The 24663-nt window shown below is 53.4% G+C and overlaps 2 protein-coding genes across 2 annotated transcripts; both read left to right on the top strand.

Annotated features, from left to right (window-relative positions):
• The first annotated feature begins 2802 nt into the window (after window positions 1-2802).
• LOC135183785 (putative P2Y purinoceptor 10) lies at window positions 2803-12284 on the top strand. Its single transcript, XM_064158988.1, has 2 exons — window positions 2803-2888; window positions 9781-12284. Exon 2 carries the CDS (start codon window positions 9783-9785, stop codon window positions 10797-10799), a length of 1017 nt encoding a protein of 338 aa, XP_064015058.1. The 5' UTR covers window positions 2803-2888; window positions 9781-9782; the 3' UTR covers window positions 10800-12284.
• A 5926-nt stretch (window positions 12285-18210) lies between these two features.
• LOC135183783 (putative P2Y purinoceptor 10) lies at window positions 18211-23878 on the top strand. The gene is made up of 2 exons (XM_064158985.1): window positions 18211-18266; window positions 22475-23878. Exon 2 carries the CDS (start codon window positions 22525-22527, stop codon window positions 23638-23640), a length of 1116 nt encoding a protein of 371 aa, XP_064015055.1. The 5' UTR covers window positions 18211-18266; window positions 22475-22524; the 3' UTR covers window positions 23641-23878.
• Window positions 23879-24663: the final 785 nt, after the last annotated feature.

The raw sequence follows: 24663 nt of genomic DNA, 5'->3' as shown, positions 1-24663 counted from the left end.
GGTCTCCCCAGAGCTTTCTCTTCTCCAGGTTGAACAAGCCCAGCTCCCTCAGCCTGTCACAGCAGAGGTGTTCCAGCCCCCTGATCGTTTTCAGCAGCTTCATCTCTTCTGTAAGCTGTGCTCTGAAGCATGCAGGGTGTTTTCACAAGCACCCTTCTTGCTGTGGTCATTTTTAGCCAGTTAATGTTTCACTTATGTATGTCTAAAAGCACAGCTCCTATTCACTCCATCTCTCCTTTCCACAAAGGAATCAAATCACTGAGGGCTATTGGTGACAACTGAGTGAGGAATGAAAGCCTAGAGATGGAAGTTCATAGAGGTCAGAGAGCATCTGCAGAGGAGCCACTAACGTTTGTTTTCCATAAATGCCATCTGAGGCAATCCACAAACTGTTCTGGAATTCAGAACTGATCCTGAACTTCTGAATTGCTGCTCCCCAGTGAGGCTCTGCTTTGCTTGTTGGGCTGCAGAGTATTCTTGTGTGGTGATTGAATCTTAGAGAGCACTTTGTGACTGGATAGGTTCCAGCAAATAAATTCCCATTGCTGATGAACACGTTAAAAGATCAGCCAGACAGGATGTACTGATAAACACTGCAACCATCAGCCAAAAGCTCACTATGGCTTTTCATGAAGCCCATATAAATAGTTCTGAAATAAACAGCTGACAATCTCCAGCTTCTACCAACCTCCTTGGACAATTCATGGAAGCAGAACCAGCACAGTGTAGTGGTTTAGGGGGTGTTCATTTCAGGATGTTCTCATTTGAATCAGAGCCACCAGGTTTGGGTTTCTGAGCAGTCTGACATCAATGTCTCTACTGTCCCCAAGCCAGGTGGTAGCTGCAGAGATGTTCTACTTCACACTTCTAAACCACAGCAAAGCAGAGGGGTTTAGCTGCTGAGCTAAGGGGCAGTCATGTGCTGCAAGCCAGAGGCTGACCCCGAAGAGGCTAAACGGGTCAGACTCCTGCTGGCTCTCTGAAAAGCCAAACGATTAGATCTGAGTGGATGAAGCCCTCACCTTGCTAATGCATCCACCCCCGGCATAAAGGTGAGGCTGGATTTCATCCCGCTGCCTTAAACAGCTCCTGAAGTGCCACCCGTCCACATAGAATCATAGAATTAACCAGGTTGGAAGAGACCTCCAAGCTCATCCAGTCCAACCTAGCACCCAGCCCTAACCAATCAACCAGACCATGGCACTAAGTGCCTCATCCAGTCTTTTCTTGAACACCCCCAGGGACGGTGCCTCCACCACCTCCCTGGGCAGCCCATTCCAATGGGAAATCACTCTCTCTGTGAAGAACTTCTTCCTAATATCCAGCCTATACCTACCCTGGCACAACTTGAGACATCGCTGGCAGCAGCTCCAGCAGCTGTAAACTGAGCTGCCTGCTTGTTTAGCGCAAGAGAAACGCCAAGCAAGGCTCACAAGAGAGCTTAAAAGGCACTGGCAGGTCGGGCCTCACCAACAGGAGGGCTTAGCGCTAGGTGAAACAGAGCTGAGGGTCACGCAAAGCAATGACCCACTGCAGCCTTAACATCAGGGGACATGGGCAAAGCTGAACTTCCCGAGAGGAACAAGCAAAACCCCCCAAACAGCTCCGTGCTCATCGGCTTGGGGCTGCACTTGGAAAGGAGGAAGAGTGGGAGAGGAGGAGGGGGTGTCCCGCAGACAGCAGCACCCAGCTCCACGCACACCTTCGCCCTAGCAGCCCACGGGGTGCTGAGCAATCCCGGTGGAGCAGCAGCAGAGAAAACACCAGGGACAGCGGCGCACAAACCCGGCGTGTGGGCGCAGCCAGCCCCGCAGGAGCAGGCAGGCGCTGGGAGCGCGGCGCAGCCCCGCAGGAGCAGGCAGGCGCTGGGAGCGCAGCCCCGCAGGAGCAGGCAGGCGCTGGGAGCGCAGCGCAGCCCCGCAGCAGCAGGCAGGCGCTGGGGGCGCAGCCAGCCCCGCAGGAGCAGGCAGGCGCTGGGAGCGCAGCGCAGCCCCGCAGGAGCAGGCAGGCGCTGGGAGCGCAGCGCAGCCCCGCAGCAGCAGGCAGGCGCTGGGGGCGCAGCCAGCCCCGCAGGAGCAGGCAGGCGCTGGGAGCGCGGCGCAGCCCCGCAGGAGCAGGCAGGCGCTGGGAGCGCGGCGCAGCCCCGCAGGAGCAGGCAGGCGCTGGGAGCGCGGCGCAGCCCCGCAGGAGCAGGCAGGCGCTGGGAGCGCGGCGCAGCCCCGCAGGAGCAGGCAGGCGCTGGGAGCGCAGCCCCGCAGGAGCAGGCAGGCGCTGGGAGCGCGGCGCAGCCCCGCAGCAGCAGGCAGGCGCTGGGGGCGCAGCCAGCCCCGCAGGAGCAGGCAGGCGCTGGGAGCGCAGCGCAGCCCCGCAGGAGCAGGCAGGCGCTGGGAGCAAGGCGCAGCCCCGCAGGAGCAGGCAGGCGCTGGGAGCAAGGCGCAGCCCCGCAGCAGCAGGCAGGCGCTGGGGGCGCAGCCCCGCAGCAGCAGGCAGGCGCTGGGAGCGCAGCCCCGCAGGAGCAGGCAGGCGCTGGGAGCGCGGCGCAGCCCCGCAGCAGCAGGCAGGCGCTGGGGGCGCAGCCAGCCCCGCAGGAGCAGGCAGGCGCTGGGAGCGCAGCGCAGCCCCGCAGGAGCAGGCAGGCGCTGGGAGCGCAGCGCAGCCCCGCAGCAGCAGGCAGGCGCTGGGGGCGCAGCCAGCCCCGCAGGAGCAGGCAGGCGCTGGGAGCGCGGCGCAGCCCCAGCGCCGAGCCGCAGGCAGAGCAGCACCTTGCGGCCCGCTGTGATGTCACTCAGGTCGCTGTGCTCTTGTACACAAGGCTGGTGCGGTGCAGCCGCCACATTCACTTCCTCCTGCCAGCACAGCTGCACTTAGCCGGCTTGCTGCCTGGTAAGGTAAGGCTGCTTTTCAACTCTCTCTTTGCGACCTAGAACCAGCCTCAACGAGGCTCTAGGTGTGGTCTCCTATGAAAACGCTGCGCTCCTCGGGCTTTTTCCCTAGGGGTTGGTTTATCCCGGGAAGGATTTGGGGCACGTTGAGCCTTGCAAAAGCAGCAGCAGCAGCAGCTCTCCTCCTTGGGCGGCAATCCTCCCTCTATGAACACATGGAGGAGGTCAAAGAGCTGCGGCGCCGGTTGGCCGGAGAAAGCCAAACTGTCCCAGCCTGGGCAGTCAGCGGCTCTCCAGCTGCTCCCCAGCGTCAGCATCGGGCACGGCGCTTCTCTTTGGCTTGTGCTATCTCAGGGAATATCTTTGCCTTTAAACTCCTACTCAAGCAATTCGCAAACCTGGTTGGTGTTGTCCTTTACTTTGCCTAAACACAAAACCCCCTCCAGAGGTGGTTTTTTTTTTTGCACACTGCCTGTCTTTGTGCCCTCCAGGGCGATCTGAGTTTGTAAGAGGAGGAAATTAACACTGGTCAGGAGGGCAGAAATAGCAAAACTGCTTGGACTTGTGCTTGCTAATGAGAATCCTAACACAGCCTGAAGTCATAACTCAGACTGTGGGCACTGATCTGGATTAAAACTTAACTTACTCCACAGGCTGAAGCTTCTAAGCTGCGCTTTGTCCAAGGTGGGCTGCCAATGGGCTTGTGTTTGCCTGTGACAGCAGCTTGGCTCTGATGGTAGCCCAGCAGTATGCAGCTTGGTGCTGGGAGAGAGGATTTAGAGTGGGTGGCCCCTGAATCTGCCATCTCTTGCAGTAAATCTAAAGGGAAGGGCACCAGAGGTGAGGCAGTGTGTCAGGTCTGCCTTGCTGCAGAGCTCTGGAGGAGAGGACTTCAGCAGCAGGAGGTGGGAAGTAAGAGGGTGGGTTTTGTTCTGGGTGCCAAGTGAAAGTGCTGGGACCTTGGCTCCAGTGGGAACGTCAGCAACCATGGGAATGGAACCTGTGATGGAAGCCCACCTCATAAGTGCTGCAGTGAGGCTGCTGGTGTCCTGCCACACATGCATGACCTGCTGCTTCAGCAACCTGAGCCGCAGAAGCAAAACCGAGGCTGGTATTGCCAAATGAAAACGACTTATCACAAGAGATCAGACAACCCAGAGCTGCCTTTTGGGGTGTGTTTTGTGTGTGCGGAAGAGGAAAAGCAGAAGTAGCACCCTTAACTGCAGAACTTTCCACTTCTGACTGCAGAGGTTTCATACCCCAGTGGAAGTGCCATGGTGGGAGATGTTACTGGCCATGCCAGCAGGGCAGAGTGCAGAGGCACTTGTGACTTAAGTCATAGACTCAGTGCCTGGCTGGAGAAGATCTTAAGGTCATCGAGTCCAACCATGACCTAACATCTCCCTGTAGACAGCTCTTAGACCATGTCCCTAAACTCCTCATCCAGATGCCTTTTAAACCAGTGAAACCTACTTGCTGATGGGCATGCCAGAAAGATCCAGGAGTCAGGGAGGTGGTGGAGTCACCATCCCTGGAGGTGTTCAGAAAGACTGGATCAGGCATTTAGTGCCGTGGTCTAGTTGACTGGACAGGGCTGGGTGCTAGGCTGGACTGGATGAGCTTGGAGGTTTCTTCCAACCTGGTTGATTCTATGATACTATGGTCTAGTTGATTGGGCAGGGCTGGGTGCTAGGTTGGACTGGCTGAGCTTGGAGGTCCTTCCAACCTGGTTGACTCTATGAGTCTCTTTGTGCTTCAGTCATTCTTTAGGCCTAGCAAGAGCAGCATCTTTTTCCTGCTACAAGTAATAATGTGCACACTTAATTATGCCATTGCAACAGCTTCAGAAGCACAAATCCTAATAAAATTGTGGAAAGGCAGTAGTCAGATAATGAAATATTTCTTTACTGCCCATTTTTGGACATCCCATGTTCTGAAAACAATGCTGCAGTGGGAGCTGTCTCCCTGCAATGTGTAAATGAGCCTTGATTCTTCTACCTGTAAATACCAGCAATAAGGATTACTGGAAGCGTTTCCCCCCTCCAATATCAGTTATTCAGCATCACTTTCAGTTTGAGATCATCCCAGAAGATGACAAGATAAACTCATGAGAATGTAGTCACACCACTGCCTAAGTCCCTTGGGGTTAGAAAGATATCTTAACGAGGAGGGCAAGGAAATGAAGTCTTGATTAACTCTGACACCTTGTGGACAATTAGCAGATGAAGGCCAAAGGGGAACATCTCTGTGCTGTGGGTTGCATCATAGAACACAGAATGGCTTAGGGACCTTTACAAATCATCTAGTCCAACCACCTGTAGTGAGCAGGGACATCTTCAACTACAGCAAGTTGCCGAGTCCAACCTGGAATGTTTGCAGGGACAGGACATCAACACACAAGCCCTGTAAGGAGAGGCTGAAGTGGGCAGGAGAGCCAATGGCATCCTGGGCTGGCTCAGGAGCAGTGTGGGCAGCAGGACAAGGGAGGTTCTTCTGCCCCTGTGCTCAGCACTGCTCAGGCCACCCCTTGAGTACTGTGTCCAGTTCTGGGCTCCTCAATTGTCGAGAGATGTTGAGGTACTGGAAGGTGTCCAGAGAAGGGCAATAAAGCTGGGGAGGGGCCTGGAGCACAGCCCTGTGAGGAGAGGCTGAGGGAGCTGGGGGTGTGCAGCCTGCAGAAGAGGAGGCTCAGGACAGAGCTCATGGCTGGCTACAACTACCTGAAGGGAGGCTGTAGCCAGGTGGGGTTGGGCTCTTCTGCCAGGCAAGCAGCAACAGAACAAGGGGACACAGTCTCAAGTCGTGCCAGGGGCAGGTCTAGGCTGGATGTTCTGAGGAAGTTGTTGGCAGAGAGAGTGACTGGCATTGGAATGGGCTGCCCAGGGAGGCAGAGGAGTTGCTGTGCCTGGATGTTAGGAGGAAGTTGTTGTCAGAGAGAGTGATTGGCATTGGAATGGGCTGCCCAGGGAGGTGGTGGAGTTGCTGTGCCTGGAGGTGTTGAAGCCAAACCTGGCTGGGGCACTTAGTGCCATGGTCTGGGTGGTTGGCCAGGGCTGGGTGGTAGGTTGGGCTGGCTGAGCTTGGAGCTCTCTTCCAACCTGGCTAATTCTATGATTCTATGGTTCTATGATCTACCACCTCTCTGTCTGCAATTTGTGCCAGTGCCCCACCACCTTCAGTGTAAAAAAACGTCTTCCTTGTCTCACTCGTGGTCTCAGCCATACTGCAGCCCTTGCAGCCCAGCCCTGCACTCATCTGCAGGCCTGGGCACAGCCTGATGCAACCAGAAAGTGCAGGCTGAATGCTGATACCAAGCATCACCTTCAGGTCACAGCAGACACCTCCTGGGCACATTGGTTTGCCTTTAATGGGTGCATTTAGAGGCTGGTTTGAGTCAACAGCCTGAACTTGATTCTTCTGATTGCTGATGGTGTGGTCTGGTCCTGAGCTGTCACACAAAATGTGAATGAGGGCTAACTGTATCTAGGCACTGTCATGACTGCTATGACTCATTTGAAGTGAACATCATGTGCCTACTGGCCAGCATGTGAGAACATGTTCAAATAGGACAATTTGCCAGTGTACCTCGTCCTCTGTGGTTCCAGTGACCATCCAGTACTTGCATCTTGGAGGAGCACCAGGCAGGCATGCTAACCTTGGCATCCAAAGGAAACCAGGCAGCAAGGCCCTTTAAAAGAGCTCTTTCATGGCTTCCTTGCAAAGTGGGAGGTCACCAGAAGGGACAGAAATTGAGTGTAGTGAGCAGTGCTCTCACTGGGGACAAGGGGAGCAGACAGCATGACCAGCTAGGGCTGACAAACTATGTGGAAAGGGAACACAAGGCTCCAGAGCAGCAGAAATCCACAGCACTCAGAAGAAATGAGATGTAACCCAAATTTACCATGCTGTGAAGCAATTTACTGCTCTGAGAAACCACACCCTGAGTGCTCAGCTGCATGTCCTGTCCACTCCGTGTTGGTGCTCTAAAGAGCAGCAGAAAGGAGAGGGAGAAGCCTCCAACACTGATTTTCATAGCAGTGGAGATAAGGCCATAGCCAGAAGCATCTTTCCTGCTTAAGCACCCTTTGAACCTTCTTTGCTCCTCATGGGCATGCTGTGTCCTTGCAACAGGAGCGAGGCTGTGGTGTGCTGAGATGGGGGTAGGGGGAGCTGGGGACACTGGGGAACAGAGCACCCCACCCCAGAGCTGCCTTGGGGTGAGGGCTACTGCAGCCTGGAAGGGTTGCCCTGGTGGGCCAAAGCCAGCCTGTTCTGTCCTCTGTGCTGCTGTGCTGAAGGCAGGGGATCAGACAGGGTTTCTCAGCTGCAGCATTTCTGTGATGGTTGGTGCAGCTGAAGGATGCAGCCCAGCTGCTAGAGCTGAAGGTGCTGCAGGGGATAAACGTGCAGACCTTGGCTTTTGAAGATCACAAGACAATGAAAGGCTACTTTAAATAAAGAAGAGCAAGAAAGTTAGCAGCAGCATCTGCTGAGGGAGGAGCAGTGGTTGGGGGCTGTGCTCACCTTCAGCACCAGTCACAGATTGCATTGGGTTGGAAGGGACCCTCAAAGATCATCTTGTCCGACACCCCCCTGCAGGCAGCAGGGACACCTCCAACTAGAGCTGGCTGCACAGGGCCACATCAAACCTGATCTTCAGAGAATCACAGAATCATAGCATCATAGAATGGTTTAGGTTGGAAGGGACCTCAAAGCACATCCAGTTCCAACCCCCTGTCATAGGCAGGGACATCTCCCACTGTAACAGGTCACTCAAGGCCTCATCCAGCCTGGCCTTGGAAACCTCCAGGGAGGGAACAGCCACAAGATCCCTTGGCAACCTGTGCCATTGTCTCATGACCCCAGGGACAGGACTTCAACCACATCCCTGAGCAGCTTGTTCCAGTATTTCACCACCCTCATTGTGCAGAACTCTCTACTGATGTCCAATCTCAGTCTCCCCTGCTCCAGTTTCAAACCACTGCCACTCATCCTATCACTCCAAGTCCTTCTGAACAGTCCCTCCTCAGCCTTCCTTTTCAGATATGAAATGCAGCTCTGAGATCTCCCCAGAGCCTTCTCTTCTCCAGGCTGAACAGCCCCAATTCTTCCAGCCTGTCTTCATAGCAGAGGTGCTCCAACCCTCTGATCATCTTTGTGGCCCTTCTTTGGACCCACTCCAGCAGGTCCATGTGTTGGGCCACTGCACCCCACAGTGAGTGGGTCAGAGCCACTGCGCCTACAGTGAGCATGGCCTGTGTCCCCTGATGGGACTTTGCCATGTCTGGGCATTTCTGGGGCCTGAATTACAACCCTTCCACAGCAGCCTTGGCCAGTGTCTTACAGAAGCTGCCAACTTCATGTGCTACAACAATTAACAAGCTGAAAAAACTCAGCTCTTTGTGTCCTCTGTCACTTGGCAGCTCCAGATGCTGCCTTTTAATCTTTCCTTGGTTAGATGAAAGAAAGATAATCTTAGTACCAGGGTCTGAGTTACTAATATCTACCTACAGAGACACTTCTTCTGGCAAATGCCCCTTGCCAGTGGTGCAGGAAATGAGTCATGAGGAGTGAATCAGTGCCTGCAGCGCCACATGAACTGGGGAGCTGATAGTCAGCGTTAACTGATCTATTGGGAATCACTGAGGTGAGAACTAGAACCCTAGGGGGAAATACCCAATAAACCCAGACCCTCCTGCCTGTGTGTTCTTACTGAAGCCAAGTCCCTGCTACAAAAGCTGACAAAAGATGGCCCAGCAGTTCAACTGAGACAGAAATTGGGAGTCACTAAAAACAAAACTATCTGATGGGGAAAAAAAGCATTAAAGTGAGGCTGCTGGGCTGCTGAAAGATGGAAGTTGGTGATCTTCACTGTCAGAGTGCTGAGGCACTGGAACTGGTTGCCCAGACACAGGTGGCAGATGTCCTACCCCTGGAAGTGTGCAAGGTCAGGGTGGATGGGGCTCTGAGTAGCCTGAGCTAGTTGAAGATTTCCCTGCTCACTAGACTAGATGATCTTTAAGGTCTCTTTCAACCCAAACCAATCTATGAGTCTACTTTCCACCCAGCCTGAGAAGGTGGGCCCATGAGGTCCACTGATGGGATCACCCCTGCAGTGCCTAACATACGACTAAGTGGCAGGCACGACTCAGTGGCTGGCACCTACATGGTGCTTGTTTGCTGCTTGCTCATGTGCAGAAGCTGGGCTGTACAGGACCACAGAATCATAGAATCAGCCAGATTGGAAGACACCTCCAAGCTCATCCAGCCCAACCTAGCACCTCCAAGCTCATCCAGCCCAACCTAGCACCCAGCACTCAGTGCCTCATCCAGGCTTTTTTTGAACACCTCCAGTATCTCACCTTCCTTCCATGTATTCCTCCCCTGCTGTCCACAGAGCAGACCACAGCTCACCAGGGTCCCAGAGCACTGGCACAGGCTCCCCAGGGAGGCTGAGTTTCCTTCTCTGGAGCCTTTCAAGGCCTGTCTGGATGTGTTACTGTGTGACTGAGCTAGATTGGATGGTCCTGATCTGCCAGGGGGGGTGGACTCAATGATCTTTTGTGTCCCTTCCAACCCCTAACATCCTGTGACCCTGAACTGCCAAAAGGACAGGCAGCTTCTCCTGCTCCTGTGTTTTCAGTATGGCACGGCTTCACCCGTGCTTATGGCACTTGAACAGACCAGCAAGGGGACTGACGCAGCGTGAATGATCCCCAACTGTGTGTGAGTAGTGGGAGGCCGCCGAAAGGGCAGCTTTGAAGAAGACAGCAGAGTGTTTTATACAGAAGACATTTCCAACCCTCTACTTTGTGCTCAGCAGTCAGGCAGTAAAAATGTGGATGTCAACAGCTCTGGCAGTGCCTTTGCCTTCACAACCCCTTTTTGTTCTCTGCAGGAATGACCTCCCTGCCGTACACCACGACAAACGCTTCCAGCAACCCAGTCATGACTCAGAGCAACCAGACCTGCTCCAGTTACACCATAACGTTCAAAAGCAGCCTCTATGCCACCACCTACACCCTCATCTTCATCCCTGGCCTGCTGGCCAACAGCGCTGCCCTCTGGGTGCTGTGCCGCTTCATCAGCAAGAAGAACAAAGCCATCATCTTCATGATCAACCTGGCCGTGGCCGACCTGGCTCACGTCCTCTCGCTGCCGCTGCGCATATACTACTACATCAGCCACACCTGGCCTTTTGGGGTGTCCCTCTGCTTGCTGTGCTTCTACCTGAAGTACCTCAACATGTACGCCAGCATCTGCTTCCTCACCTGCATCAGCATCCAGCGGTACTTCTTCCTCTACCAGCCCTTCAGAGCCAAGGGCTGGAAGCGGCGGTACGACGTGGCCATCAGCGCCGCGGTGTGGCTCGTCGTCGGCTTGGCCTGCTTGCCCTTCCCCATCATGCGCAGCGGGGCACAGGACAAGGAGCTCTGCTTTGCTGACCTTCAGGTCTCTCAGATCAGCAACAAGGTGGCCACCGTGGTGATGATGGGCACGGCGGAGCTCTTCGCCTTCGTGGGCCCGCTCGCCATCATTTTGTTCTGCACTTGGAAAACCAAAGACTCCCTTAGGGACTTCCAGATCCCCATGCAGAGCAGCAGGGAGCGGCGCAAAGCCCTGAGGATGGTTTCCATGTGTGCCATCGTCTTCTGTGTCTGTTTTGCACCGTACCACATCAACTTCTTCTTCTACATGTTGGTGAAAGAAAACGTCATCACGGACTGCTTCCTAACAGCCATCACGCTCTACACCCAGCCCTTCTGCTTAAGTCTCGCCAGTCTGGACTGCTGCTTGGATCCCATCCTGTATTTCTTTATGACTTCAGAGTTTCAGGACCAGATAACAAGGCACAGCAGCTTGGCCATCAGGAGTCGGCTGATGAGCAAAGAGAGTGGCTCATCAGTGAAGGAGTGAGGAGAAACCCAGCTGGAAAGCTGAAGATGTGGTATCTGGGGCTGCTGTGCTCCGCCAGGGAAGACCTTGCAAGTTTGCTCAGGAGAGTTTTCTGGCAGTGAAATCTTTTGACAGACAGAAGATGAAAAACTCTGTTTCAGACCAGTGTGTTGGAAGCTGCAGTGCCAACACCTACTGCTGGCCGTGCCTGGCCTAGCTGGAGTAAAAAGCCACAGGAGGGAGTGACAAACCTTTTGCTTGGAAGTGGTGGAAATGCCCCAGGAGCTTTCCTTCTGTTTTCCCAACTCCTGGCTCTGTGGTGAAGCCAGAGACAGTGCTACACCCCTGCAGTGCCACCTGGTGAAGTGTCTTCTCTGCCAAAAACCCACCACGCGTCCGAGAACCTGAAAGAGGCTGCAGGCACGTGAAGGTTGGAAGCTTGCTTCAACACAGCAGCCCCAGCTTGCCACTGCCCACTCCTGGCTTTGAGTGCACCCCACTGGTCACCGCATTTGCCTCTGCCTCAGCTTCCCTACACTCCTCACTTGCTCTCATTATTCTCTCTTCACCCAGGTCTAAGTTTGCCCCTCAACCGCTGACAGATCTCATACCTTTGCACCTGCAGCTGGTCCAACACCCTCTGCAAGAAAACAACTCCACACTCCATAAAATGGGACCGTCCCTTGCTCCAAGTGACTTCTCTCCCCTTTGAGCTGCCCTCATTGGCAAGGGAGACATCAGGATGTGATGTGACCCCGGAGGGCATGACCGCCGGGACCACTGCTGCTGGCTCGGCGTCGGTGCCACTCGGTTCGAACATGCTGCTGGTACCATGCAGATCCTCACTCCTTTCTGCTTTGGCTTCTTGGGCCCTGCAGAGGTACCTGCTCTGGCACCTGCAGTGGATCTGCCTCACGAAACCTTGGCTCAACAGTTCAACTGACACATCCATTAGGAAAAAGAGGTGTCCCTGCCAAGGTGATTTCACTGACAGTGATCTTCTGTCCTCTCATGGTTAAGAGTTTCATTATCGGCTAGAGGACTGCTGACCACGTAGCAGCTTTCTCATGAGCTAAAGATGGTGCAGCACTGTCAGCCAAGGAGACTGCAGGGGCTTTGGAGTTTTGGTGATGTTTGTGGAACCCAAAGTCTCCCACGAAGACTTTCAAAACCCACCTGGATGTAATCCTGGGCAACCTGCTGTGGGTGACCCTGCTTTAGCAGGGGACTTGGACTAGATGGTTCCCAGGTGTCCCTTCTAACCCCCACCATGCTGAGATTCAGGCATTTTTATGGACCTAGATGGTCCCCAGGTGTCCTTTCCAGTCCCCACCATGCTGAGATTCTGGGATTTTTATGGACCTGTGGCCAGGAGCTGTTTCCTGTGGTTTCCCTTTCACACAATTCTCTGTTTATCAGGTGAACACGAGCTGAAGGCACTGTTATAGTAACTAGGCAGCTTGTCCTATGTTCTTCTTCCCAGAAACTGATGCTTAAAAAAAGAATAAATGCATTTTTCCAACATAAGCTGAGTTTCATAGTCATGGCTGGAAAAAAAGCCAAGTGGGATGAGCTCCTCCTTGAATCAGAGTTCAAATGATGGAGTGCAACTATTACTGTTCTTAATCACATTGCTTGCTTCTCCATAGAAAACTCTACCATGACTGGTGTTTATTTCAGACAAAGGTCCTCCATGAGAACAGTGTGGTGTGTGATGGGTGAGGTGTGGCTGCTACTGTCCTTACGTGCAGGCAGGACCATTGAAACCCTCTCTCCTGCCTCATCCAATGGTAGTTTTGCAGATCTGTGCTCAGCACTGCTCAGGCCACACCTTGAGTGATGCGTCCAGCTCTGGGCTCCTCAATTCAAGAGAGATGTTGAGGTGCTGGAAGGTGTCCAGAGAAGGGCGCCACAGCTGGTGAGGGGCCTGTGAGGAGAGGCTGAGGGAGCTGGGGCAAACAGCCCATCTGTAGCCCAGTCTTGTCCTAGGGAGCATCAATACAAGGTGTTCCCATTGCAATCCCACTGTTCTCTGCCCCTTTATCTCTCAGCCCTCCTGAACTCTGGGGTTCTGAACTGGGCATGTGCAGCCTGCAGAAGAGGAGGCTCAGGGCAGAGCTCATTGCTGGCTACAACTACCTGAAGGGAGGCTGTAGCCAGGTGGGGTTGGGCTCTGCTGCCAGGCAAGCAGCAACAGAACAAGGGGCAGAGCCTCAAGTTGTGGCAGGAGAGATCTAGGCTGGATATTAGGAGGAAATTGTTGCCAGGGAGAGTGATTGGCATTGGAATGGCCTGCCCAGGGAGGTGGTGGAGTCACTGTGCCTGGAGGTGCTGAAGCAAAGCCTGGCTGGGGCACTTAGTGCCATGGTCTGGTTGATTGTCTAGGGCTGGGTGCTAGTTTGGAGTGGATGAGCTTGGAGTTTCCAACCTGGTTGATTCTATGATTCTGGTGTGGAAGAAAGCATGCTGGTGTTGTCTGGGGTAAAGTTACATTAGATGCATGGTTTTGGGCTGCTGGGTGGGCCAGAAAATTAGCCAAGATGGTAACGATGGTGAGCTAGCCTAGACAGCAACAACTGGGAGCAAAAGAGAAAAGCAAAGCCTGAAATCAGGCAGGAAGTCAACGACCATCGGCCTGGCCTCTACAAACCCTTCCATGAAACTCAAAGCCTTTGGTTCATGTCCCTCCAAAAGCTCAGCAGTGTGCCTGAGGAGAAGAGCAGATGAATCCAGTGGCTCTGCCAAGGAGGACAAGATTGCAGGTGACACAAGAGCTGGGGCTGCAGCTGCTGGCTGTGCCTGCCAGTGCTCTGCTGCTTTCAGAGCACGCCGTGCCCAGCTCCGGTTCCTGTAATTCACCCTGCTTCCTCTGACTGTAAAGCATGTTTGTTATTTTGACAAGAGGAAATAGAATTTCATGATGTTGCTCCTGGATTATCTCTTGTGCCCACTCCCACTAGTTATAAAGAGAAGCCTCCTTCTCTTTCTGGTCCCACTGCTCAGTCTCACTAGTTATAAAGAGAAGCCGCCTTCATCCTTCTTGGGCAGACACCAAAAGAAGGGATTTCCACACAGGTGCCACAGAAAGGCTGAAGTTAACCCAAGAGATGGGGTAGAGCTATTCAGGTTTGTGAAGGATGGCTCTGAAAAGCTCCCACTGGTCCCTGGTGCTGCAGCACCCAGAAGGGAAGCAGGGTGAGGTCTCCAAGCCACCTACGCTGATGGCAGTGCATGTCCTCTGACAGCACAGCTCTGGGCAAAGCCAGGTCAGGACATGTTCTCCTTCCCTAGGACATCTTCTCCTTCTCTAGGCCATCAGCCACTCACTGCTTAGCAAAAGAAACTGTTTCTTTTGCCGTGCCAGCAAATGGCCACCTCACCTTAGAGAGTATCAGAGCTCTGGTAATGCCTCTCCAGCATGAGAAGAGGCCCTCCTGTGCTAGACAGCAGATTTGGGAAGAAGCCCCACAGCACTTCATGGCTTTCTGCACCCTCATGTTCTGATCTGCATGATCACAGAATCATAGAATCAACCAGGCTGGAAGAGACCTCCAAGCTCAGCCAGTCCAACCTAGCACCCAGCCCTATCCAGTCAACCAGACCATGGCACTAAGTGCCCCAGCCAGGCTTGGCTTCAACACCTCCTGGCACAGCCACTCCACCACCTCCCTGGGCAGCCCATTCCAATGCCAATCACTCTCTCTGCCAACAACTTCCTCCTCACATCCAGCCTAGACCTGCCCTGGCACAACTTCAGACTCTGTCCCCTTCTTCTGTTGCTGCTTGCCTGGCAGCAGAGCCCAACCCCACCTGGCTACAGCCTCCCTTCAGGTAGTTGTAGCCAGCAATGAGCTCTGCCCTGAGCCTCCTCTTCTGCAGGCTAAACAACCCTGGAAAAGAGGAGGTACCTCAGCTTCATTTTTTCCCTCAGATGGAATTACCAGCTGTGCATGCAGAAGAAGCCCAAACCATGCTGTAAGTGCTGGATCCCAACCAGGAGCCAGCTCAAAAACATGAAAGTCCTTCACTGCACAAATCTTGGGGCTGTCACTGGTACGTTTGGACCGATGATGCTGGGTCTGTGGATTACACAAGGGCTTAGTCCAAGGAGGCAGGGAGTGTCTGACAATAATCTGCTGTAAAAATACATCAAAGCTTTCTAAAAGGGCTGCTTTTGTAGGTGCCACCATGCAGGGGTGAGAGGGACAGATGTGCCACAGGGCACCGGGGACTCACCCAGCCCCATATGCCATGTGCTGATGGTTCCAGTCAAGCCATAGCAAAGCCTTTGCACAGGGGTGAGTTGCTTTGTCTGCCTGAGACCTCCTCCTCTTGAATGGCTCAGTGTTTTTCATACATCCTTCAGGTGCATCCTGTCAGATATTTCCAAATGCTGAGTGCTTAAAGAGATGCTGATCGTATGCATTTGGCCTTCTGCCCACAGGATGCCAGGCTAAAGGCAAAGACAACCTTTATCTGGAGGCCTCAGATAAAGTCTCACAGTTATTTCCAAGTTCCTTTGTGCCTTAGAAAGCAGAACGTTGCACAGCAGCACAGTTAGGATCAGTCTCCAGCCAGAGGAGCAGAAATGCTGGACAAAAAGGATGCAGTTGAAAGGAGAAGGGAGAGGTTGATTAATGTCCGTGGAAGGATGAGGCTTGAGGCTTGTCAATCCATCAGCCTTTTCTCATGGCCACAAAGGTCTGCAGAAGTACTCCAAAAAGGCAGTGAGCAGAGGAAGGACTGAATGTGGCTATGAACCCTGAGGTGGTGAGCCTGGCCCCCGCTGTGGTCTGACACCCACTGACCTCTCCTTCCCCAGCAGCACTGCAGTAAACACATTACCTAAAAATAGGGCTCAGAGACAGCTGGATGTGGGGCTGGATGTGGGCTGTGGCTACAGAAGTAGGATGTCCTAGGCAGGATATCCTGATAAAACAGTCACTTCACTTTGGGATCAAACTTTAACCTCTGGAGAGGGACAGGGCACAGTGCCAGCCTCCTTGGCTGAAAATCCTTCAACATCTTGCAGCTACACCAGCACTGCTCTTTGGTCCAGCTGCTGAAAACCTGGAATGCTAAGCAGCTCTGGCACCTTCCAAATCCCTTTGCTCTCAGCTGAGATGAGAGGCAAGAGGCTTCACAGGTACTTACTGCATTTATGTTAGGGAAGTGGTGGAGTCCCCACTCCTGGGAGGATGTAAAAGCTGTGTAGATGCAGTGCTGAGCAACATGGTTTAGTGGAGACCTGTCTCTGTCATGTTGATGGTGGGAGTTAATGATCCTGAAGATCTTTTTCCAAACACAATGATTCCATGATTCCATGGATCAGGAAGTGATCCTCATCCATGGAAGTGGTACTGAAGCCCATAGGTAAGTCTATAAAGGCTGGGACAGAAACTGCCCTTGCCTTTGCCTTCATGAGGATGTTGCCCATCAGATTTAGGTACTTGCATCTCCACAGGATACTTTGCTGCTCTCTAGACTACATGAAGTGAAGCTCTGGATGGGAGTGCACTGATTGCTCCACAGGCAGCACTGCTGCCAGCACAGGGAAACTCTGCAACTGAGAGCCAGCAGACTGCAATGCTGGGGGGGAAGTCTCACCTAATGCCAGCATGATGGAGGTTGGAAGGGACCTCTGGAGATCACCTAGCTCAATTCTCCTACTAAAGCAGGGTCATCTACAGCAGGTTGCCAAGGATCATGTCCAGGCAGGCATGGACTCATTCACAGAATCACAAAATCAGGGTTGGAAGGGACCAGTTCCAACCACCCTGCCATGGGCATGGACACTCTACCCTAGAGCAGCCTGGCCTTAAACACCTCCAGCCATGGGGCCTCAACCACCTTCCTGGGCAACCCAGTCCAGCCTCTCACCACTCTCATGCTCAACAACTTCCTCCTCACCTCCAGCCTCACTCTCCCCACCTCCAGCTTTGCTTCATTCTCCCCAGTCCTGTCACTCCCTGACAGCCTAAAAAGTCCATCCCCAGCTTTTTTGTAGCCCCCTTCAGATCCTGGAAGGCCACAAGAAGGTCACCTGGGAGCCTCCTCTTCTCCAGCCTGCACAGCCCCAACTCTTTCAGTCTGTGCTCACAGCAGAGCTGCTGCAGCCCTCTGAGCATCCTCCTGGCCCTGCTCTGGACACTCTCCAGTATCTCCACATCCCTCCTGTAACAGAGGCTCCAGAGCTGGATGCAGTACTCCAGGTGGGGTCTCAGCAGAGTGGAGTAGAGGGGGAGAATCACCTTCCTCACCCTGCTGGCCGCACTTCTTCTGATGCAGCCCAGGCTCTGCTTGGCTTTCTGGGCTGCAAGTGCACACTGCTGGCTCATGCTGAGCTTCTTGTCCAGCAGCACCCCCAAGTCCCTCTCCTCAGCGCTGCTCTCCAGCCTGGCACTGCCCAAGCCTGGATTGGTGCTTGTTTTCCAGAGAAGGAGGCTCCACAGTCTCTTTGGGCAGCCTGGGCCAGCACTCTGGCAACCTCACAGGAAGGAACTTTCTCCTCATGTTCAAACGGGACTTCTTGGGTTCCAGTTTGAACCTGCTGCCCCTTGTCCTATCACTGAGCACCACTGAGAAGAGTCTGGCCCCATCCTCTTGAACCCTGCTCCCTTTAGCTATTGATCAGCATTGATCAGATCCCCTTTCAGTCTGCTTTTCAGGCTCAACACCCCCAGTTCTCTCAGCCTTTCCTCCTCAGAGAGATGCTCTGGGCCCCTCAGCATCTTTGTAGCCCTTAAAGCACACGTATATACATATATACACATGGGAAAGAAGGTAAAGGAGGCAAAAAGAAAAGGAAGAAATGGGGAGCAATGCACATTATGGTAGTTTTTAAAGCTCAGTATTTAGAGAAAGCCTCCACCTTAAACCATCAGATCATGCCAGCAATCACATCCCAACCCTCAGCCTATAGCCTTGACGATCTGAGGCCAACCAAGCATCCGAGGCAAGGCAGGAAAATTCCTGCCTTCCAGTAACGTACGTTGGACTGTTTTCAGTTTTCCTTTAGCAAGCATTGACTGGGAAGGTTTTTGCTTCTGTATTTCACATTTTTAGCAAGGGAAGGGTGAGTGACTGTGGGTAAAAGCAGAAGCAGCTCCAGGCAGGGCATCGCCACCTCGCACAACCTCCCCGCAAAAAAACAGAAGGGAAGAAATCCCTGCCTGGAGGGTGCCTGTCAGAGGGGCAGTTGTGCTCCTCCACCAACGTCATCGCCTTCCCAGTTGTTTTAACGTCATTAGCTGCACACGTTTTGTGTGGCCAGGAGAAAGAAAATACAGGATTTCCTGCTCTGCAGCCGCTCTACTGGGCTGCAGATGCCGGCAGGCTTCCAGCGCTCCCAAACCATGTGGAAGTTTAACAAGGAGCTGCTGGGGCTGGGATTGCTGAGCAAATCCGTAGGAAGGAAAAGTAGAAAGCTCTCTTCTCCTGCTCCTTAGCATGGATGTTACCCCTCCAAAGGATGGGAGTCACAGCCAGGTAAGCTTGATTTCTGCTGCCTGCTTGCTTCAGTAGGCTGCGGCTGCCACAGCTTTGAGCAATGTTCTCGCTTTGTGGTTCTTCTTCAAGAGATTCTTATCGGGCAACATCCTCAGCAGCCTCTGCCTCTGCCCATGTGTTTGTGTCTTGCTCAGCGCCGAGGGGTGGGTGAGTGAATCTCCGTGCGTTCGAGCAGGTTGCTGTGTGTGACAGTACTGGTTTTACCCCAGATCCTTCGGCTTTGGTGCTATTGCCAGAAGCTGCCCTAACTGACCCAGCTTATGGCAGCTGACCCAGCTCTGTTTATTTGTTTCCTGTTAGTGCCCAGATTAAACAAACAAAACGTTTGCCTCGAAGAGAAGTGCCAGAAACTCCGCTGCTCCAACTTGGGAGCTTAGTTCAAGCCCAAAGCGGATTTATCTGGGTTGATTTGGGTTTTTTTTTTTCCCTAGGCTGTTTTTCCTCCACCATCCCTGGCTTTGAGCAGGGCTGAAGGAAGGCAGTTCTGCCCCCATCCCCCCAGCTCTGGGGCTCCTGAAGCCACACCAGGAACACAACTTTAGCTTGCTTTGTCCAACCAACCCATGGAAAAGATGAGGGCAAGTTTGCCATATAATCTGGGAGTAGTAAGCAGAGCAACCGCAGCCGATGCAGGGCTGGGTGGGGTCAGGGTGATTCAGAGCCACCAGGAGATTTCCAACAGTGACAGCCACGTATGCCTCCAGGAGCAGAGGCTGTTAACACACTCAGAAACAGATAGACGATGGGGTTAATTGCTGCCCTCACCTCCTAATTCATTACAAAGTTACTGGGTGTTTAATGAATTGCAGTGCTGTGCCCACAACCTGTGCTCTAGCACTGGTACTGGTCTCTCCTCCACAGTGTCGATGTGCAGCTGGATAAAACTCGGCTTTGCCACTTAAAAATGCACCCCCTGCCCCACTCCTGCCTAGGATGTGTGGATGAAGTAGGGAAACGATCAAGGAATGGCAGGAAGTACTTTGTAGAAGCTTTATAAAGGCACTGAACAAAAGCCCTGCCAAAGCCCATGGGAGCATCCCTGTCCCGACACCGACATCGAGTGGAGAGGGCTGGAGGGGCTGGAGGCAAGGTGCAAGTGGGAGGGAAGCTGAACACTGCAAAACAATAAGAAACTGAAAAACTTCCCTTTCAGGAAGTGTGGCAGTGAATAAGCACTGCCCTGAGCCCAGCCTTGGTAAGGAGCTCCCTGCTGCAATCTTGCCAGGTGCCCTGGCAAGCGCTGTCACCTAAACGCTGACATACCAGGTACCAGCCCTCCTCCTTTCTCCCAGAGAAAGCCAAAGCATGGAGAAAAGCAGCAAAGAGGCTCCCCACAACCATGACTGCAGGGGTAAGGTTTAGGATTTGGGCTGAGACACATGGCTGGACAGGGACACCGGACACTCTATAGTCCTCTTCACAAGCCCTGATCAGCAAATGTCACCTCTGTTGCTGGAAGGCTGTGACAGGAGCTGAGAACAGCTGCATTCTGCACGCTCCCTGGCAGCCTTTCCCCTTGATGTGCAGCAGGGATGTGCAGACAAAGTGTCCTGATGCCCTGTTTCCACGGTGAAATAGACTCAGTGCAAAGGGCGCTGGCTGAGAATGGGGTCAGCACGGAGCAGAAGCCCATCATGGGTTTTCAGGCAGGTGATGAGCACTTGGGAACACTGCAGGGACCAAAGAGGTTTGTTTCACACTGTCCCTTCATGTCCCTGGTCCCCTGCCTTGTCTTGGCTCAGTGGGGAAATCAGAAACCTCCAACTGCAATGAGTTCAGAGGATGCCACAGAAATGATGCAAGGGCTGGAACCCACCCTGTACTGTGAGGACAGGCTGAGAGTTGGGGCTCTTCAGCCTGGAGAAGGCCTCACAGAGACCTCATTGTGGTATTTGAGTACTTAAAGGGAGACTAGAAAAAAAGATGAAGACAGACTTCTTAGCAGGTCCTGTTGTGACAGGTCAGATTCAGAGATGGCATCAGGTTGGAAGAGACAAGGGGTGATGGTTTAAAATTAAAAGAGGGGAGATTTGTACCAGATCTAAGGAAGAAACTTTTGATGCTGAGGGTGGGGAGATACTGTCCCAGGTTGCCCAGAGATGTGGTAGATGTGTCCCCATCCCTGAAACCATTCCAGATCAGGTTATCTGGGGCTCTGAGCAACCTGCTCTGACTGCAGAGAGTTGGACTAGATGTCCTTTAAAAGTCCCTTCCCACCTCACCCTATGATTCTACGACCTGAGGCTAGCAGCTAAAAGCACAGTCGGCAGCCAAAGCTGCACTAATCCAGGAGCCTGCCTGCAGCTGGGGTTTCACTTCAGCCTTGTTTTGCTTTTTTGCAGCCAAACCCTGGAGAAATAAGCAAAGATGAGAAGGCAGTTTGGTAAGGGCTCAGTTTGGCAAGCAGGGTGCTCAGAAAGGGGTGTAAAGGCAGCAGCTCCTCTCACAGGGGTGCAGGCAGAGGGCAGGCAGCTGAGAAGCTGCTGGCTGTGTTTGATGCATGTGCAGAATAGAATATAGATGTGTGCATAAATGTGTAACCTTCCTCCTGAAACTGAAGATATGGCAACCCCTCTGAAGAGCTGCCTAGATGAGGAGCAGGGTGGAGGAGCCTTTGCCCTGCATCTCAAAGCAATGCCAGGTTCTGTGCAGGAGCAATCAGCTTTCAGAAATCCACCCCTGTGCCAAACAGCAGGCTCAGGGCTCTGCAAACAGCACTGCTGCCTGCTGCTTAATTAAATACCACTGTTGAGGGGCTCAGTGGCAAGAGGTGCTGAGGGCTCTGCCAGATCAGGCTCTGGTCTCTTGGAAGGGCAGGACTGGCTGCCTGACACCTTGCAGGCAGCTACAGGCTCTGTTTCCAAGGGGAAAGAGGCATTGTTTTGTTGATCAAGCCCTGGGTGTGTAACCTGCTGCTGCCAAACTGCCTCTTCCCACAAGAGCAGCCATCTCCCTGCAGGCTCTGCTCTCCAGTGGCAAAATCCATCACCCCTCTGGAGAGCTGCCCCAGCACCTGTGAACTCCCTGTGACCCACTAATACCCTCTGTGCCGGCTGGCTGAGGTGAAATGGGTAAATGGATGAAGAGGATTTCTCCTCTAACTAAAATGCAGATGTATTTATCTTCTTTCATGTCCTGAACTGTTACTGGAGGATCGTTTCTGTTGCTACCACATATGCCTGCACAATGTGCTCTGAATGCTGGAATTGAGTTAGCAGGATCAGCAGAGCAACTGGCGTGTGCTTGGCCAGCTATTAGCTTATAAATCCAGCCTTAAATCTGGAGCCAGAGCTCTGATAGATCTGTCTGCACCTCTCCCTCTGGCCTCTGCTCTGGTCAGCTGCCCACCAGCGCCGTCGTTTGCTGCTGTTAATTATTGCCCTCGCTGCTGGTTTCGTGTCAGGTCTCTGCATGGATCTGAGCAGGCAGTGTCCACACCCACTTGAAGTCTCTATTTATTTACGTATCAGAGAGCATCAATCTGACAGGAGTGCAACAGAAAACTGCTTCCAATAATAGTGGGCCTGAAAAACCTCAGGGAGCTAGAGAAGCAATGAAGAGATTAATGCTCCAGAGCTGAATTTTGATAGCAGGGTAGGAAATGCTGCAGAACTCTGTGGAAGATGCTCAGGACTGCTGCCTGGGGTGGGGGCGGTCTGGCTCTATGACCTTCCCAACACACAGTCTTGCACATAAACCTGCACATATGCTCTACACACACCTACACATGACTTCTCTGTACTGAAGGGCATGCTCAGTCTGCAGAGGAGAAGCCTCTGAGGGGACCTTATTGTGGCCTTTCAGGATCTTAAGGGGGGCTACAAGAAAGCTGGAGAGGGACTTTGTAGGCTGTCAGGTAGGGATAGGACTGGGGGAAATGGAACAAAGCTGGAAATGGGTAGATTGAGAGTGGATGTTAGGAAGAAGTTGTTCAGCATGAGGGCGGTGAGAGCCTGGAATTGGTTGCCCAGAGAGGTGGTGGAAGCCTCATTCCTGGAGGTGTTTAAGGCCAGGCTGGATGAGGCTGTGGCCAGCCTGCTCTAGTGTGAGGCGTCCCTGGCCATGGCAGGGGGCTGGAACTAGATGGTCCCCTCCAACTCTGACAGATTTCCTGATTCTATGATTTTCTCCACGTGGGGCAATACTGGAGAGGTGTTAGCTTTACAGCTTATGTTCACTCCCTGCAGGAACCCTCCATCCACCTGAACTGCCCCATGAGTGAAGAGGCTCAGCCAAGATGGAGAGCAATGTGTCCTCCAGGAACTGTACTGGTCCTCAGATGTCCTTCCAGTCCACCCTGTATGCCACCACGTACACCCTCATCTTCATCCCTGGCCTGCTGGCCAACAGCGCTGCCCTCTGGGTGCTGTGCCGCTTCATCAGCAAGAAGAGCAAAGCCATCATCTTCATGATCAACCTGGCCGTGGCCGACCTGGCTCACGTCCTCTCGCTGCCCCTACGGATGTATTACTACATCAACCACAGCTGGCCCTTCGGAAGTTTCCTCTGCCAGGTGTGCTTCTACCTGAAGTACCTCAACATGTACGCCAGCATCTGCTTCCTCACCTGCATCAGCATCCAGCGGTACCTCTTCCTCCTCCACCCCTTCAGAGCCAAGGACTGGAAGCGGCGGTACGACGCGGCCATCAGCGCTGCCGTCTGGCTCTTTGTGGGGGCAGCCTGCTTGCCCCTGCTCGTGGTGAGGAGCCCAGCCCTGTCCAACAGCACCAACACCTGCTTCTCAGACCTGGGAGTGAAGCAGCTGAGCCCAGGAGCTTCCATCGCACTGGTGACGGTGGCGGAGCTGTTTGGGTTCGTCATCCCCTTCGGCATCATTGCCTGCTGCACATGGAAGATGTGGCAGTCGCTGCGGGAGTGCCCCAGGCAGCTGCAGAACACCAACGAGAAGCAGAAGGCTCTGCGCATGGTCTTGATGTGCGCGGCTGTCTTCTTCATCTGCTTCACTCCCTACCACATCAACTTCCCCTTCTTCATGATGGTGATCGAGAACATCATCCAGGACTGTGCCGTGCACAGCAGCGCGCTGCGCTTCCACCCCATCTCCCTCTGCCTGGCCAGCCTCAACTCCTGCCTGGATCCTGTCCTCTACTACTTTATGACCTCCGAGTTCCAGGACCAGCTGCTGCGCCACAGCTGCGCGGCCCTGTGCGCTCGCATCACACGCCGGGGGAGCAGCCTCTCCGTCGCCGAAATCGGGCACAGCATCCGTGTGAAGAGGAGGAGCCTTCGGCGCTTCAAGTTCTGGTCCCTTCCCAAGTTCTTCAGCAGGATAAACAGCATGGAAATGCCCCCCGTGCCGCCCGACGAGCTGCTGTTGGAGTCCATCTCTTGAAGCTAGGCGCTTCTGTCCGCGTAGGTGCTTCTCCCAGCTGGAGTGAAGATCGTGTTAGGGTTCCAAGTACATCTTGAGTTACTCTTGTGTGCAGCAGATGTCAGGATCTGGCCTAGAAGGACATTTTGATGCAGAGAGACTTGCTGGTTGTGGTGGTGGTGCTGCTGGGGACTGTTTCCTTTCAGTGTTCTCCATCGTGATGTGGGTGAAACAGCTGAAGTAGCTCTTTCTGTTTCAGTGCTGCAGATGGGTTCAGGTCCCTCTTCTTCCTGTTCTTTCAGTGCTTCTACAGATTGGTCAGCTGCAGAACTCATTCTGGATCCCAAGCTGTAAGCAGGTGGCTCAGCCTCAGCACAGCTCACGGAGGTAGCATCATGGTGGGGGTGGGAGCTCAGTCCTGACCACAGCTACCTGTGGCCCACGATGACTCAGAGCATCCACTGGGCTTGTGTGAGGCTTTAGACTGGGACAGCTCATTATCTCCAGGTCAAGTGAGCCTCTTCCCACTATAAAGTCCAACCTAATCCAGACTGCAAGACCTTACCAACATGTATCAAGCAAAGGTTATTAACCACTAACCACACCAGTGTTGAAAGGGGGGTTTCAAATGAACTGGGCTCAGCTCACTCAGCCCAGAAGCTGACCAAGGAAGTCTTCCTGGCTCAGGGTGGGCTCTGGGCTGCCCAACTCATAATGGGTGATGAATAGCAGGAAGACAGACTGTGGCTGGATACGCCACAAGCAAAGAGGAGGAAGGATGAAGGCCAGGGCACATTCATTCCCAGGGCCCCAGCACGAGCTGCAGAAGGGAGTTGACGTTGCTGTCTCTTGTGTTATTAGGAGTCTTGTGTTATTTGGCATTTTGCTAAGGCCTGTGGCTGCAGATTAAGATGTTATCCAAGCCTCTCAGTTTTGCTTTAAAGCCCAGGAAAGGTCCTGGCCCTGGCTGGGTACTGAGGAAAGTTCACAAAACTGACTCAAATTTGTTCCTAAAGCCTTCAGACTTGGGAGGAAATAAAACTC

This window comes from Pogoniulus pusillus, chromosome 19 (assembly GCF_015220805.1).
Source record: "Pogoniulus pusillus isolate bPogPus1 chromosome 19, bPogPus1.pri, whole genome shotgun sequence".
In the NCBI taxonomy this organism is placed as follows: domain Eukaryota; kingdom Metazoa; phylum Chordata; class Aves; order Piciformes; family Lybiidae; genus Pogoniulus; species Pogoniulus pusillus.
Note: the sequence above shows the minus strand (reverse complement) of the source record. Positions and strands in the feature narration are given on the sequence as shown.